Source organism: Hemitrygon akajei, chromosome 5 (genome assembly GCF_048418815.1).
Source record: "Hemitrygon akajei chromosome 5, sHemAka1.3, whole genome shotgun sequence".
NCBI lineage: Eukaryota > Metazoa > Chordata > Chondrichthyes > Myliobatiformes > Dasyatidae > Hemitrygon > Hemitrygon akajei.
In genome coordinates this window covers 145,385,070-145,402,776 of record NC_133128.1, presented here as the reverse complement: position 1 = coordinate 145,402,776, position 17,707 = coordinate 145,385,070, and the positions used below count along the sequence as shown (strand labels likewise).

Below are 17,707 nucleotides of genomic sequence, written 5' to 3'. Positions count from 1 at the left end.
TGTCTCAATGACTATTGCCTAGTAGCACTCACATCCACCATAATGAAGCTCTTTAAGAGGTAGGATAATGAAATCCTGCCTGAACAAGAACCCAGGCCCACTGCAACTCGCCTACTGGCCAGAGTCCACTGTTTATCAATTTGAGCTGGGCCTCCACCATCAGCATTCCCGTGTTACTAATAATCCCAGCACCACGTACCTCCAAGTATATTCCTTTGGATATTGCCGAAGGGGATGACATATCAGGGCACAGTAGCAACAACCAGACCAGTGGCACCGCAGCTGACTTTGAAGCTCAGCAGGGAAGGGTAAAATCAGGTAAAGCAATAGCAATAGGAATCTTGATAGTTAGGGTTATAGCCAGGAGACTCTGTGACCGTAAAAGAGTCAAGGGTATCTCAGGGTAATTGCAGAATATTCTCAAGAGAGAGAGTGAACAGCCAGAGGTTGTGGTGTACATTGGCACCAATGACATAAGGAGAAAGGGGGAAGAGGTCCTGTGCAGTGGGTGTAGGGAGTTAGGGAAGAGGCTGAAAGTTATGGCCTCCATAGTACTTTGTAGTAATCACTTGATTACTCGCAATACCATGTGCTAGTCAGAGCAGGTACAGGATGTTGGGACAGATGAATGAATAGCTGAGAAATTGATTCAGGGGCAGAGTTTCAGATTTCTGGAGCACTGGGATCTCTTCAAAGTTTAAAATTAAAGATAAAATATATTACCAGATTATGTACATGTTACCAGATTCAACCCTAAGATTCATTTTCTGCTGGCATACTGAGCAAACCTATAGAACAGTAACTGTAAACATCAGGAACTTAACTGTAAGCCAACTACACAAATGCAGATATAAATAAATGACAATAAATAATGAGCAGGAAATAACATATGGCAGAGTCTTTAAATGAGTGTAGCTATTCTCTTTTGTTCAAGAACCTGATAGTTAAAGGGTAGTAACTGTTCTTGAAACTGGTGGTGGGTGTCCTGAGGCACTTGTACTTTCTACCTAAGGTCAGCAGCAAGAAAAGAGCATGGCCTGGGTGGATCTCTTCTTGGAAAAGTATTACAGGCAGTCCCCGGGTTACGAACGAGTTCCATTCCTGTCCATTTTTAAGTCAGATTTGTATGTAAGTCGGAACAGGTACATCCGGTATTATTTAGCGTCAATTAGTCAAACATTTGTCTCAGTATATACTATATATTTTACCTTTCTATGCATATAAAACACTTAAGAAACATATGTATTCAAATAATTAAACCACTGCATTGCTTAATAATAATTGTAGCTTTCATTGCAGCAGGGCCTTTCACATGCTCCATTATTCTCACTTTATCCGTCATCCTTTAAAATTATTCCGATCGTTGACCAACTGTAGCCTAACGCTCTTCCAATAACCGATAGCATTTCACCTCTTTCCAAATGCTTTATTATTTCCACTTTATTTTCAATCGCGATCGCTTCCCGTCAATGGAACAGAAAAACTGTGGGCGGCGGGTCCCATGCTTTGCCGGCTCCTAAGCTCTGCTGGGTCCTAAGGACCACCGCACTGAATTCCCCGGGTCCTAAAGTCCACCGCACTGAAAAAGGTTAAATGGGACAAGTGGGGGCTGTGCTAGGTTTGGGTATTTGATCCTCCACAATACTCCGCGTGGGAATTTAAACTGGAGGAGGAAGAGGTTTTTTTTACGAGGTTGAGTTGCGAGCTCAACATCAACCCAGCACGGATAGTACAGGAGTCACTGGATCGACATCAACCCGGCGCAGGAGTGGTCTGTCACTGGATCAAACTCGGGAACCTCCATTCTCAAGCCCGACGCTGATCTCACTGCGCCACCAGCTGACCGGAATGGGGGAGGGGGCAGGGTCAGGGTGAATATTGTTAAGAAAAATTTAAGCCAAATCAAAGTTACACACTCAACACAGTGTCAACGGCAATGACTTAAAATGGCGGACGGCATCGCAATCTGACTTAAAATGGAGGATGGCATTCTCCTTCCTCGGTTCGTAAGTACGAGTTGTCGGTAAGTCGGACGTTCGTAACTTGGGGACTACCTGTAGTGTACAAAAAGGATTGGTTACACCTGAGCCTGAGGGGGACTAATATCCTTGCGAGAGCTATTGGGGAGGATTTAAACTAATTTCGCAGAGGAATCTGAACCAGAGTGATAGAGCAGAGGATGGGGCCATTGGTATACAAGTACATACACTGTAGTGAGAGTATGAGGAAGGAAAGGCAGATGATAAAGCAAAGTTGCAGTCAATGGAATGAGTTGAAGTGGAACACGGGCAAAATTGAGAAGAGTCATGTATACAGAACGGAAGGTGTTACATTTGAACTCACACAGTATAGGGAATAAGGTAGATGATCTTGTAGCACAGTTAGAGATTGGCAGGTATGACATTGTCAGTATCACTGAGCCGTGACTGAAAGAAGATCATTGTATCAAAAGGACAGGCAGGACAGAGCAAGTGAGGTGACTCTGTTGGTAAAAAAAAATCAAACCCTTAGAAAGAGGTGACATAGGATCGGAAGATGTAGAATCCATTTGGGTACAGTTAAGAAAATGCAAAAACAAAAAGGTCCTGATGAGAATTATATACAGATCTCCAAACAGTAGCCAGGATTTAGGATATAAATTACAACAGGAAATAGAAAAGGATGGAAAGAGGGCAAGGGGGATTTCAGTATGCAGGCAGATTGGGAAAATCATATTGGTGCTGGATCCCAAGGGAGAGAATTTGTAGAATGCCTACAAGATGGCATTTTAGAGCAGCTAGTGGTTGAACTCACTTAAGGAAAGGCTATCTTGGATTGGCTGTTGTGTAATGAACGAGATTTGATGAGGGAACTTAAGGTAAAAGAACTCACAGGAAGCAGTAATCATAATATAATTCACCCTGAAGTTTCAGAAGGAGAAAATAAAATCAGACCTATCAGTACTAAAGGACTAATGAGAATTACAGACACATGTGAGAGGAGCTAGCTAAAGTTGATTGGAAGGGGACTTTAGTTGGGAAGATGACAGCAATGGCTGGAGTTTCTGGGGGCAATTCAGAAGGCACAGGATAGACACATCCCAAAGATGAGCAAGTATTCTAAAGGGAGGAGGAGACAACATGGCTGACAAGAAAAGTGGGGGAAAAAGCAAAACAGAGGTCATATAATATAGCTAAAATTAGTTAGAGGATTGGGAAACTTTGGGGGGAAAAAGACAACTAAAAATTGCATAAGTAGAGCAAAGATAAAATATGAAGGTAAGCTAGCCCATAATATAAAAGAGAATACCTGTAGTACAGATTATTATTCAGATACATAAAGAGTAAAAGAGAGGGAGGAGTGGATATTGCACCACTGGAAAATGATGCTGAAGGAGTAGTAATGGGGGACAGAGAAATGGCACACAAACGTAATAAATATTTTGCATCAGTTTTCACTGAGGAAGACACTAGCAGTATGCCCAAAATTCACATGTCAGGGTCAGAACTGAGTAGTTGTTGTGACTAAGGAGATGGTGCTTGGCAAGCTGAAAGGTCTGAAGGTAGACAAGTCACCCAGAGCAGATGCACTACACCCCAGGGTTCTGAAAGAGGTAGCTGAAAAGATTGTGCAAGGCATCTGTAATGCTCTTTCCAGAATCACGACATTCTCGAATGGTTCCAGAGGACTGGAAAACTGCAGATGTCAATCCACTCTTTAAGAAGGGAAGGAGGCAGAAGAAAGGAAATTCTTGGCCAATTAGTAGGACATGAGTGGTTGGAAAAATGTTGCAGTAACATTATTAAAGTTGAGGTTTCAGAGTACTTGGAGGATCATGATAAACTAGGTCAGAGTCAGCATGGTTTCCTTAAGGGGAAGACTTTCCTAACAAATCTCTTGGAATGCTTTGAGGAAATACTGTAACAGTCACGATAGACAAAAGAGAATCCATGGATGTTGTATACTTGGATTTTCAGAAGGTCTTTGATGAGTTGCTGCATATGAGGCTATTTAACACTTCTTCTCAAGTTATATGTTAATAATTTGGATGACAGAAGGCAAATGCGACGTTAGCATTCATTTCAAGAGGACTGGAATATAAGAGCAAGGATGTTATGCTGAGGCTTTATAAGGCATTGTTCAGACTGCACTTGGAGTATTCTGAACAGTTTTATGCCCCTTAACTAAGAAAAATTGTGCTGGCATTGGAGAGGGTTCAGAGCAGGTTGACAAGAACGGTTTCAGAAATGAAACAATTAGTGGATGATGGATGTTAGAAAGCTCTCGACCATTATGCACAAAGCAATGCTTTGTGCCTAACTATCCCTAATCAGTCCATGTATATCTAAATATTCCTATATCTGGTCCCTTAGAATACTTTACAATAACTTTCCCACTATTGATGTCAGGGTCACTGGCCTATCATTTCCTGGTTTATTTTTAGAGCATTTCTTAAATATCAGATGACAACATCAGCTATACTCCAATCCTCCAATACCTCACCTGTCATAAAGGATGACTTAAATATCTCTGCTAGGGCCCCTGCAATTTCTGCATTTGTCTGCCACAGGATCCGAGGGAATACCTTGTCAGGCCCTGGGGATTTATTCACCCAAATTTGCCTCAAGACAGCAAACGCCTCTTAACATATCTGTAGAATCTCTTAGGATTCTCCTTCAGTCTGTCTGCTTAGGCAACCTCATTCCTTCTTTTATCCATCCTGATTTCTTTCTTATGTGTTTTCTTGCATCTGTTTAACAAATAAGTACCTTATTTGTTCCTATCTCCTATATACCTATTTTTATTCTTAACCAAAGCTTCAATATCTCTTAAAAATTAAGGTTCCCTAAACTGGTATCTTTACTTTTTATTCTGACAAGACACATACAAACATTGTACTCTCAAATTTCACTTTTGAAGACTTCCCATTTTCCAAGTACACCTTTACCAGAAAACAGCCTGTCCCAATCCACACTTGCCAGATCCTTTATGATACCATCAGAATTGGCCTTTCTCCAATCTAGAATTTCAACCCACACACCAGAACTATATTTTTCCATACTTACTTTGAAACTAATTTTGTGACTTTTTTATGTCTTTGCACTACACTGCTGATGGAAGCCAACAAATTTCATGTCATATGTCAGTGGTAATAAATCTGACTGATTTTGTAAACAATCTCTCCACTCATTTACTGCACCCTTAATTAATGATAATTATTTTTTGTCAGTAGGTTCTGTATGAATTTATTCAGAAGACGTTGCCTTTTTCAAGCATTGTTAAATTTCCAAGTTTGGTTACTAGCAGAGTGGTTGAACGAGAACCATTCATTTAGTTAGGTTATAATAATGGGTCAGTTTCCAAGGTTCTGTAACATTTACTTAATGCCATCAGGGCCATTGAATAGGCAGTCAATTTAACAATAGTGGAAAACAAAATCAGATATATTTTCCCATTCAACATTTGGGAAAGAGCTGCATCAGTTTACATAATCTCCATTAGAAATGCAAGGTATGCCAATTATATAATTGTTTTTATAATTATGGTTAGCTCTGAGTGCTTGAGGCTTTGAAATGAGGCTACAGGGTAAAGATAGGAACATTAAAATCAAATGATGTACTCAACTCATTTGGTTTCACAGGTGTAAAACTCTACCATGCACAAAAAGTTCTGAAGTGATTTTTGGAAGTTAGTAAGTGGTAGAATCTGGAAAAGTGGTGATGAGAATGTGCAGAGAATTAAAAAGGTTAACATAAGATTAGTACAAAAAAATTGTGCTTGATGGTCATTATGGATGGAGTGGGCAAAAGAGCCCATTTCCAATTGTATGTCCCCATGACTGAAAAGATTTCCAGCTTTTATTTTCCACAATCTTAAATTAACTGTACATCAAAGTATCATGGAGCAAGATTTTACCTCTGTAAAATCAGTCTAATTCCAAAACAAACTGAGCCACTGAATTAGTGTTAAGCTCCAGAACATAATTCAACATTCTGCTGGCTAGGTAGCAAGTTAAAAAGCAGAGCTTTCAAAGTTGTAATCGCAGGATTATTACCATGTCAAATATTAGTGAAACCAGAAATTCAAAGGTAGTGGAGTTCAATACATAGCTATGATGCTGGTGCAGGAAGGCTTTAGATATATGGATAATTGGGAGGTGGAACCCGCACAAGAGGGACAGATTACACCTGAACTGGAGGAGAGTCAATATTCTCGCAGGGCTGTTTTCTGGTGCTATCTGGGAGTGTATAATCGGGCAATAGGAACTAGAGAAGCAGGCAAGTAAAGGAGGGATTGAAGGGAAAGTAGATGATAGGACAGCTATGCTGGAAGGAAGGATACACAGAAACAAATAGGACTGGGGATCACATACAGGCCGAAGAGATTTAATTTAATTTGGCATCATGTTCAGCACATACATTGTGGATATAATCCTGTACTGTACTATGTTATGCTCTATGTTTGCGAAAGGTAATATTTTCTGGGAAATCAAGTAGGGGTAAGACATAAACATTAAATTTTAGCACATTAAAGAATGTTTCATGAAATTCTAGAAATAATATATTACCCTCAGCAGAAAATTTTAAAGCACAGTCAAAATAGCAATAACCAGAAAACCAAAAGGTAAAAATAAAATTATAATGGAACAAAAGATTCATATAATATTTAATATGCATCGTAAAAACATGGAACAGAAGGTAATCCTGTCCTGAAGAAGGGTGTTGGCCCGAAATGTCAACTGCTTATTCATTTCCAGAGGTGTTGCCTGACCTGCTGAGTTCCTGCACATATTTTGTGTGTGTTGCTATGGAACAGGAGGTCTTCTATTCTATTCTCAGATTTATGGACTGCTCACTTAAGTTTCTGTTCAAAACGTGGATCTAGAGGTATAAGCAGGAAATGAATTCACCAAATCAATCCCTCCACAGATTTTATTTCTGCATAGTACACATCCTTCGAGCAAATCTTCACAATTATTGAGGCATAGTATGCCAGTTTGTCTCTCTAGCCTTAAGTGATATGGAAATACCCTATACACAGGAACACGGGAGATGCTCTTCAGATACTTATATACCTCAGTACATAATTTACAAAAGATTCCCTCTCTGGCTTGTAAATGTCCTAATTGTCATTGTCGAATAACAAAAACCAACCACATCAATTTAACTTGCAGCTCCTATATGGCTGTTCCAATCAACTTATTTTCATATTCATTAAGATATGCAATCATTATTTTGTTAAGGAACATTGATCAGTGCTGTGTTGAACAGAATCGTAAATTATGATCACAAGCTCTCGGTCTGCCTACTAATTTATTGTGATTCACAGTGTAATATATAGTTAACTCCCAACTCTTTATTACGGTTTGTCCACAGTCGCCACTGTTCAGAAAGCCTACATTCACAATGACTGTACTGTACAATCTACTTAGTCAAAATAAGTTTATTAAACTGAAGTTTACTTTACAAGAATTATTTATACCTCTAGATTCAGGAGCATAGTAAGTCTGACTTCACTGCTCACAGCCAACCAATACACAGCTGACTTAACCATAATGACCATATGATACCAATTTATAAATGACCAATTTAAGCTTCACTTCATTATAGTATTTACACTTTAATAACAAGAAGAAACATCTGCAGTTTAAATAGTTGAAAAATGAGACTTACTTCCTGTCTCCTAGTATTGCAATTATAATGCCATTTCAGAAGCCTATACCAATTCGGCTTTCACATGGGAAGGAACTTACTTTGGACACAAGAGATCACAATAATATGGACAGAGAATGCAAAATCAGACTACAGTATTATAAGGCATGCAATTGGTTCCCTATACTTATGATGTACTGAGTAAATGATATAATGAGTAAATCAGAACATGTAAAATACAGAGTCCTGAGCAACTTCGTCAGATAACTACCAATGATTTCTTAGGAATAATCTAAACCACAATACAGGTTTGGATGCTCCTGGATGCTCCTGCTACTTTAACATGGTAACTGGAGCTAATATGATTCAAAAGACAAAAAAAATCAGCTCTCAAAAGAAAGAAGAAAGGAGCAACTGTCATGGTATGACCAATGGTCATTCAACTGGAAATGACTTCACTGTCCTGATTCTAGTTTTATCATATTGGCTGTAAGCAGAGAATAGCCAGATCTAAATTCCCTGATCCACAGTCACCATTATTTCCGGTGTTCCCCAGTGTCTATCATTGGTCTCTTCCTACTTCTCACCTTCATACTGGTCAGTGGCAAAATTTTCCAGACACAATCTAAATTTCTATGTGTACTCTGATGACATTGAGCACTAGTTTTGACCTCTTCATCTACAAAATGGTGGACTGTCTGACATCTAGGATTGTATACTTTGCTGTATCACTCAAGAGCCGAGGTCACAGTCTGAGAATAAGGGATTGGAAATAAGACAGGAAGAAATTGCTTTCAACTATAATATTTGAAATTTTCTACCTAAGACTGTAGAGGCTTGAGCACTGATTATATTTGAAACTAAGATCAATACACCAGATTTTAAGGCAATCAAGATGCACAAAGATAGGGCAGGAAAGTAGCAGAGGTAAAACAAGGGATAATTTTGCCAAATGTTGAAGCGGATGCAAACTCCTGCTTCCATATTTTTGCATTCTGTAGAAGCCTCTTTAAATCTACTTTTGACTTTTTGATAATCTGCCCATTAAACCTCACAAGTAATACTTCTGTGAAGCTCCTCAATTTTTTTTTTGGCTGCTCTATTTAAAGGAAGCACCAATTGTGATAAATTGCAGCAGTTGTTATTATTTACTCTTGGGAGTTGGAGGAAGCCAGCTCTCAACTTGTTACTGGAAAAATGCTTTCAGAAGGACATTTAGAAAATCTAATCATGACTCAGCAAAGCCTAAGAAAGGAGTAACAATTGGACAGTTGCACCTTCCCATTTCAATCTTTACCCAATTATTATGGAAAGCTAGCTCCCTCTAACCTCATCCCCACCACTTAACTTTCACCAAGGAATGTGATAATAAAAGTGCTTCTTCTGAAATTAACATTCAAAATCAACATGAGAAGATCAAAAGGCAGAAAGCAGGTCCCTGCAATCAAGGAGAATTAAGGAAGAATAAAACTACAATTGTGCAGCTCTCTAGAGATTTCGGTGACACTGTCATGGCTGTCTCGGAGGCCGACATTAGAGCAATTTTCAAGAGGGTGAACCTTTGCAAGGTATCACACCCTGATGGGGTACATGGTATGGCACCGAAAACCTGTGCAACAATCAGAACTGTGCCCAAGAACAGGATGAGCTGCCTCAATGGCAATCACCCAGCTGCATTCAACTACTGTGATGAAGTTATCTGAGGGGTTAGTCATGGCCAGAATCAACTCCTACCAAAGCAAAAACCTGGACTCTCTATGGCTACAATAGGTCTACAGCAGATGCAATCTCATAGACAATAGCAATGCCTAAATCAGGCTGCTGTTTATTGATTACACCTCAGCATTCAACACAATCATACTCTCAGTTCTAATCAACATGCTCCAAAAACCTCTACACCTCCCTCTGCAACTGGATCCTTGACTTCATCACTGGAAGACCACAGTCAGTATGGATTGGAAAGAAAATCTCCTCTTTGCTGACAATCAACACTGGCACACCTCAAGGATGTGCACTTTGCCCATTCCTCTATTCTCTCTGAACCCACAACTGTGTGGCTAGGCACAAATCAAACACTCTCTGCAAATTTGCCAATGACACAACTATCATTGGCAGAATTTCAGATGGTAATAATTAGGCATATAGGAGCGAGATAGATCAGCTGGTTGAGTGGAGTCTCAGCACCTTGCAACTTAATGCCGGTAAGACCAAGGAACCGACTGTCGATTTCAGGAAGGAGAAGTCAAGGGAATATACACCCAACATACATCAATGTAGATCTATCCTCTGCCCAACATATTGATGTAATTACAAAGAAGGCATAACAGTGGCTATAGTTCATTAGGAGTTTGAAGAGACTCACAACTTTCTACAGGTGTACCATGGAGAAAATTTTAACTGTTTGCATCACTGTCTGATATGGAAGGGCCACTGCACAGGATCGGAAAAAGCTGCAGAAAGTTATAAACTCAGCCTGCTCCATCATGGGAACCTTCAAAAGATATACCTCAAAAATGGCAGCATCCATCATTATGGATCCCTATCACCCGGGACATGCCCTCTTCTCATTGCTACCATCAAGGAAGAGGTATAGAAGTCTGAAGATACACAGTCAATGTTACACAAACAGCTTCTTCCCCTCCACTATCAGATTTCTTAATGGACAATGAATCCATGAATGCTACCTCACTTCCCCCCCCCCTTTTGATTGCACTACTTATTTATTTTTTATATATTCTTCATATTGTAATTTATAGTTTTTTATTATTACATATTGCAAAGTACTGCTGCCACAAAACAACAAATTTCACAACATATGCCAGTGATATTAAACCTGATTCTGATTCTGAATCTGAACTTAAATAATTTGCAAACACAGCTCAAGGTTTACTGCAGAAGAAACTGAAGGTATTGCATTACAGAAGGAAAAGTGACTGAAATGACAGAAAGCTTTTTCTAATGTCTTAAATTGTAAAACAAGCCCACTGATACAAATCCAGGACTTTGTGCTATTAGGTTGACTCACCTGATGCTTTACCAATGAGACAAGGTCCTCAGAAATATTACCTAGAGGATAGGCTCGCCCAGCCAGGCAACAGCTGAAAAAGGAAAATAATTCCAGTACTGTATTCTAAGAACTCATACCATGCAAAGAATACATCTTAACAGCAGTTAAAAAAAATACACCATCCAATTTATGCATCAACAACTTGTATAAATTTCTTAAGAACAACAGACATTTAAAGGTTAACAGAGGCATATCAACTAGAAAAATTAATAAAACATAATTCTACTTGTTGGAGTCAAAATCATTTCCTATTCTGATTGAGGTTGCCTGGATTCTCAAAGAATTAAATATTCAATGTATAAGAAGCAAATCTGCAGAGACATCTTACTGTGACTAAAGAGAGCTTTATTTTTAAACTTTGCTTTGCACAGTTCTGTTCATTATAAAATACTGACATAGAAATGGTGGCCAATTATCAAGAACCAAATTGGCTAATCTATTGATTTTTCTAATTGGTGTGGGAAAGTAGAGTGCCTCAGGAGTGGATGTGTCAGGCAACTAATGCCATGTAGAGGGAAGTAGGTTCTGTGATGAAACCTCCAGCAATATATTCAAACAAGGCTTGCCACACATTTTCTAATCCAAGGCAGAAAGGCAATAGCACAAGCAAAATTAAATGCTCTTAATGGCAAGCTTTACTTGAATCACAGTAAAGTCGAAAAAAAAGCTTCAGGATATAACTACATAAAATGACATCTCCAATTTATCAAGATTGTTACCCAGCAACATGTTTGAGACAACTGGAATTACTTTTAATTATTTCTTTTGTCAAATTAGTTTGCTTAAAATTGTACAATATCATCGTTTGCACTATTGCTAGTTTCAATCAACAGGGATACTGAATACTCAAGGGTACATTGAAATAAATCTGTGAATATGCTTATTGTTGATGCTCATTTCAAATACATGTCACCATTTTAATTAAAATATAATTTGACTGATAAAGATAGCTCCCAGGAGCACTTATCAGGGAGAAACTATGAAAAGCAAATTATTATTATTAACAAAAGAAAACCTCATGAATAAAAGAACACTAACAATCTGAAAATATTTTACAATCAGAATCTAACCCTTAGCTATGAAGGCATGGTAGAGGATTTTCGAAGACATAGAAAGGGTTAATTGAAACCAAACATGTCAAGAACAATCTAAATTGGTCCTCCCCTCAAAAAATAATAATTCAGAACACACTCATAACATATTGTCCTTAGATTTCTAGCAGTATCATATCAGCACTCAATACATTTTTCTAGAAAATGTATAAGGGGAAAATAAATCAATGAAGTGAAAGTGTCAGAAAGAATTTCTACTGTACAAAAGAATCTGGATGTGGTTCCAAAAGAATTTTGAAAAGGCACATCCTGAATGAATTTTGACATTTGTAAGCCTTTTATCCCCCATTCTTGTTTGGTGTGAGGGAAGGAAAGATCAATGGTGAAAAAAATTTGGAAATAATCCAGTTGAAAAAACATTCACTAGCCCATGAATCCACATTAGCTAATGGATTAGCCATTTCATTGATCAACCTTAACAGCAGCAACACACAAGTATTTCCAATGAACACAGCTTTTCAAGGAAACATTAAGCCACAATATATTAACATATTCTTTTGAATTATTGCCCTTATGCTATCATTTAACAAAAGCAAATCCTGACCTCCTACCCACAAACAATAAACCAAAATCACTACCACAAAGGTCCAGCTGGACAATGGGAATATCTGCCTCTTCATATATCAAAATTAATATGCACACTGTTACAAGGTGAATATTGCTCATTTTAAATGCTGATACAAGTGTTTTTTTAAAAAAAAAATTAGGATTCAATATATCATAACCTGCAATGTTAAACATGATCCTAGGTCAAGAAAGTTCCTTAGCCCATATAGTTCTTTTTTCACTAGCATGGAGGTAATGGACAAATGGCCTCCCATTATGCTGCAACTTTGATTGATTCATATAGAAACATGCTAAATTTGAGCTCATCCTATAGACAAATATAACTACAGCACAGAAACAGGCCCTTCAGACCATCTAGTCCATGCCAAATCATTTAAATTGCCTAATCCCATCAATCCGCACCTGGATCATAGCTCTCCACTCTCCTCCCATCCATGTATCTATCCAAACTTCTCTTAAACATTGAAATCAAAATCGCATTCATGACTTGTGATGTCAGCTCACTCATCACTCACCACCCTGAGTGAAGAAGTTTCTCCACATGCTCCCCTTAAACATTTCACATTTCCCCCTTAGCCCACGATCTCTAGTTCTAGTCTCACTCAACCTCAGTGGAAAAAGCCTGCTTGCATTTACCCCGTCTATACCCCTCATAATGTTGTATACCTCTATCAAATCTCCCCTCAATCTTCTATGTTATAGAGAATAAAGTTTAACCGATTCAACTTATTGCTCAGACCCAACAACATCTTTGTAAATTTTCTCTGTACTCTTCCAACCTTATTTACATCATTCCTGAAGGTACATGACCAAAACTGCAAAACTCCAAATTAGGCCTCACCAGTGTTTTATACAACTTCAACATAACATCCCATCTTCTGTACTCATTGAAGGGCAATGTGCCAAAAGCTTCCTTTACAACCCCATCTACCTGTAACACCATTTTCAATGAATTATGGACCTGTATTTCCCAGGTCCCTTTGTTCTACCACACTTCCCAGTGGCCTATCGCTCACTGTGTAAGATCTACCCTAGTTGGTCTTCCTAAAGTGCAACACCACACACTTGTCTGCATTAAGTTCCAAATGCCATTTCTCAGCCCAATTTTCCAGCTGATCCAGATCCCACTGCAAACTTTGACAGTGTTCATCACTGTCCAATACACCCCAATTTTTAGTACCATCTGCAAATTGGCTGATCCAGCTAACCGCACTGTCATCCAGATCATTGGTATAGGTGACAAACAACAACAGACTCAGCACCAATTCCTGCAACACTCTATTAGTCACAGGCCTCCAGTCAGAGAGGTAAACATCTTCTACCATTCTCTGGTTCCTCCCACAAAGCCAACATCCAATCCAATTTACTAACTCATCTTGAACGCCAAGTAACTGAAGCTTCTTGACTAACAGATTCAAATGTCTTGCTGAAATCCATGTAGACAACATCCACTATGGAAAAGGATCTAGTGCTTTCCTGGCATACATGACAAATAAATTCTTCTCAGGCGTACAGCCAGATACAGGCATCTTGGTGTCGTTTGCAAATCTTGGTGTCATCTGCTAATTTATACCTGTACCCAGCTAGTACCCCAAGAAGAACATCACTACCTTCCTTCATCAACTTTCTTGGTAACGCCTTTGAAAAACTTGAAGCCTGGTTAGATATGACCTACTACTCACAGGGCCTCCTAACTATCCCTAATCAGTCCCAGTCTATCCAAATACTCATACATCCAGTCCCTGAGAAGACCTTCCAATAACTTTCCCACTACTGGTATCAGGCTCAACAAGCCTATAATCTCCTGGATTTATCCTCAGAACCTTGTTTAAACAGTGAAACAACATTAGCTATTGTACAATCCTCCAGTACCTCTCCTGTAGCTAAGGATGATTCAAATATTTCTGCTAAAGCCTCTGCAATTTCTGCACTCGCCTCCCACAGGGTTCAAGGGAACACCTTGTCAGCACTTGGGAATTTGTTCACTCAAATTTGCCTCAAGACAGCAAACACCTCCCCCTCTGCTATCTGTATAGGGTCCATGACACTGCTACCTTGTCTCACTTCTGTAGACTCGGTGTCTGTCTCCTGAGTGAATACAGATGCAGAAAATCCATTTAAGATCTGCCCCATCTTTTTTTGGCTCTATGCATAGATTACCATTTTGATCTTCCAGAGGACCAATTTTGTCCCTTGCAACTCTTTCACTCTCAACATAACTGTAGAATCCCTTAGGATTCTCCTTCGGCTTGTCTGTTATAGCAACCTCATGTCTGCTTTTAGCCCTCCTGATTTCCTTCTTATTTTCTTGGATTTCTTAAACTCAACGACTTAATTTGATCCTACCTGCCTGTACCTGCTGCGCATCTCCTTTATTTCTTAACCAGGGCTTCAATATCTCTTGAAAACCAAGGTCCCCTAAACCTATTATCTTTACTTTTTTATTCTTACAGGTACATACAAGCTTTGTACTCTCAAAATTTCATTTTTGTCAGCCTCCCACTTTCCAAATCACCTTTGCCAGAAAACAACCTGTCCCAATCCACACTGGCCAGATCTTTTCTGATAACCGTCAAAATCCGCTTTTCCCGAACTTACTTTTCCATAATTACCTTGAAACTAATGGCATTGTGATTACCAGATGCAAAGTGTTCCCAACACAAACTTCTGTCACCTGCCCCATCTCATTCCCTAACTGGCGATCAAGTATTGCACACTCTCTTATTGGTGCTTCTATGTACTGATTAAAGAAACTTTATTGAACACATTTGACAAGGTCCATCCAATGTAGTCCTTTTACAGTACACGAGTCCCAATCAATAAGTGGAGGTTAATATCACCTGCTATAACAACCTTATGTTTCTCACAAAGGTCTGCGATCTGTTACAAATTTGTTCATCTAAATCCTGTGGATTGCTGGGTGGTCTATAACATAGCCATATTAACATGGTCATACTTTTCTTATTCCTCAGTTCCATCCATAAGGCCTCACAAGATAATTTCTCTGGTCTGTCCTGACTGAGCACTGCCATGAAATTTTCACTAAATAGTAACACCAGCCCTCTTCCTTTAATCCCTTCTGCTCTATCATCTCTAAAATAAATGAACCCTGGAATATTCAGCTGCCAGTCCTGACCCGTCCTGCAACCAAGTCTCACTAATGGCTACAACATCATAATTCCATGTTGATCCCTGCCCTTTCCTACAGTATTTCTTGCATTGAAATACACACAACTCAGAACATTAGTCCCACCATGCTCACCCTTTTGATTCCTGACTTTGTCTGAGGCTTTAACAACATCCATCTCCATAACCACTCCACTATCTATACTGACACTCTGGTTCCTATCCTCCTGGAACTCCAGTTTAAACCCCCTCTGTGCAGTACTAGCAAACCTTCCTGATAGGATATTAGGCCCCCTCCAGTTTAGGTGTAAACAGTCTCTTCTGTACAGGTCCCACCTTCCCTGGAAGAGAGCCCATTGATTCAAAAATATGAAGCCCTTCCTTTTACACAAATTCCTTAGGCATGTGTTAAACTATATGATCTTCCTAATTCTGGCTTCACTAGCATCTGGTATGGTAACCGTCCTCAGATTACAACCCTGGAGGTCCTCTCCTTTAACTTAGCACCTAACTTCCTGAACTCAACTTGCAGAACCTCGTCCCTCTTTCTACCCATCTCATTGGCACCTACAGTATATTGACCTCAACATCTGGCTGCTCACCCTCCCACTTAAGAATGCTAAGGACTCAACCGAGATGTCCTGGATCCTGGCAGCTGGGAGGCAACATACTATCCAAAAATCTCATTCTAATCCTTGGAACCCCCTCTCTGTTCCTCTAATGAATCCTTCATCGCCACAGCTCATCTCTTCTTTCCCCTTCCCTTCTGAGTCATAAAGCCAAACTTAGTGCCAGAAACCTGACCACTCTGACTTTCTTCTGCTAGGTTATTACCCCCAACAGGATCCAAAGTGGTATATCTGCTGTTAAGGGGGATGACCACAGGGATACTCTGTACTAGCTTTTACTCTCCTGACTGTCAACTAGTTTCCTCTGTCCTGCATCTTGGATGTAACTACCTCTCTCTGTATCCTGTCTATCACCCTGCCCCCCCCCCCAGCCTCCCGAATGATTCAGAGTTCAAGTTGCAGCTCCAACTCCTTAATGCAATCTTTAAAACAGAACTTACCTTATGTATACCAGTAACTTATTACCCATAATCACTTGTTCATCTGAAAACAAAAAAAAATCTACATTCATTCAAAAGAAACTTGTTTTGAGCATACATTTTGTCAACACAATATTTTAATATTTTGTGCTAAGTGGCAAGTTATTAAGAAGGCTATACGTTTAACACAAATGAGCATCAAAACAGTGTACCAAAGTGGTAAAATGCACTTCTTCATTAATAATCACCCACTGGCTGAACTCTGATTTATCTGAAACAACACAGTGGAAATAAAGCCATATCATGGCTATTTATCCACCACTCCTTCTGGCCATTGGAGGTACATGATAACCAGGAAAATAGAGGAGAAAACAAAACAATAAAATTGTTTTAAAAACAAACCAGATTGAAATTCTGGAAACTTTATCCAAAAGCTTGCATAAGAATCAAAATCACCTTCTCAAGGGTAATTGGCCATAAGCAATAAATAATGGCCCTTGTGAACATTGCCCAGAGCTCCAAAAAATGAATATATGAAAAAGTTAAGACTAACCATACTATTGCCTGCCATCATCTCAACACCATCAAGTGAAATGAGACTGCACCTCCCTAGTTCCTTACATACCTGACCAATCACAAACACTATTCCTACAATGGTATCACGTTTAACCCTCCCTAATTCTCATCTACATCTGAGTTTTAGCAACAATCCAAAAACTGTTTTCATGTACAACTTAAATGCATACAGCTCCTGGATCCCTTCATCATCTTTGCATTGTCAGATTATACTTTTGATATCTAGCACTAACTAAATACTAGAAAAACCAAATAATTGTCCCTATCAAAGCTCATTACTTAGTTACTGACTCTCATCAATCACGTGAAACTTAATGTGCCTGTTCCCAATCGTTGTGCCTTCACCAGAATACATTAGGGACCATATATACTGTATACTTTATCACTGAGATCAATGATCTACAACAAGGCCTTATACAATGACCGTTTCGGATCAAAAAGAAGAGATTGTTCAACAGCATCTATATGATCAGCAACTTCAAATCAGGATGGTGAAGTCCTGCATCCTTCACTCTAATCTCTGAAAATTTGTAATCATCTAAAACTCCACTGCCCTCATCCTATCATGCATCAACTTCCA

At 39.1% G+C, this 17,707-nt stretch overlaps 1 protein-coding gene across 3 annotated transcripts in view; it reads right to left on the bottom strand.

Annotated features, from left to right (window-relative positions):
- Positions 1 to 17,707, bottom strand: part of vps8 (VPS8 subunit of CORVET complex) — a 618,230-nt gene that overhangs the window by 480,965 nt on the left and 119,558 nt on the right. For all 3 annotated transcript variants that reach the window (XM_073046772.1, XM_073046773.1, XM_073046774.1), the window contains exons 24-25: positions 16,573 to 16,615; positions 10,657 to 10,729 (exon numbers count right to left, since the gene is read on the bottom strand). In XM_073046772.1, the coding sequence (XP_072902873.1) occupies positions 10,657 to 10,729; positions 16,573 to 16,615 (116 nt within the window). The remainder of the gene's footprint in view (positions 1 to 10,656; positions 10,730 to 16,572; positions 16,616 to 17,707) is intronic.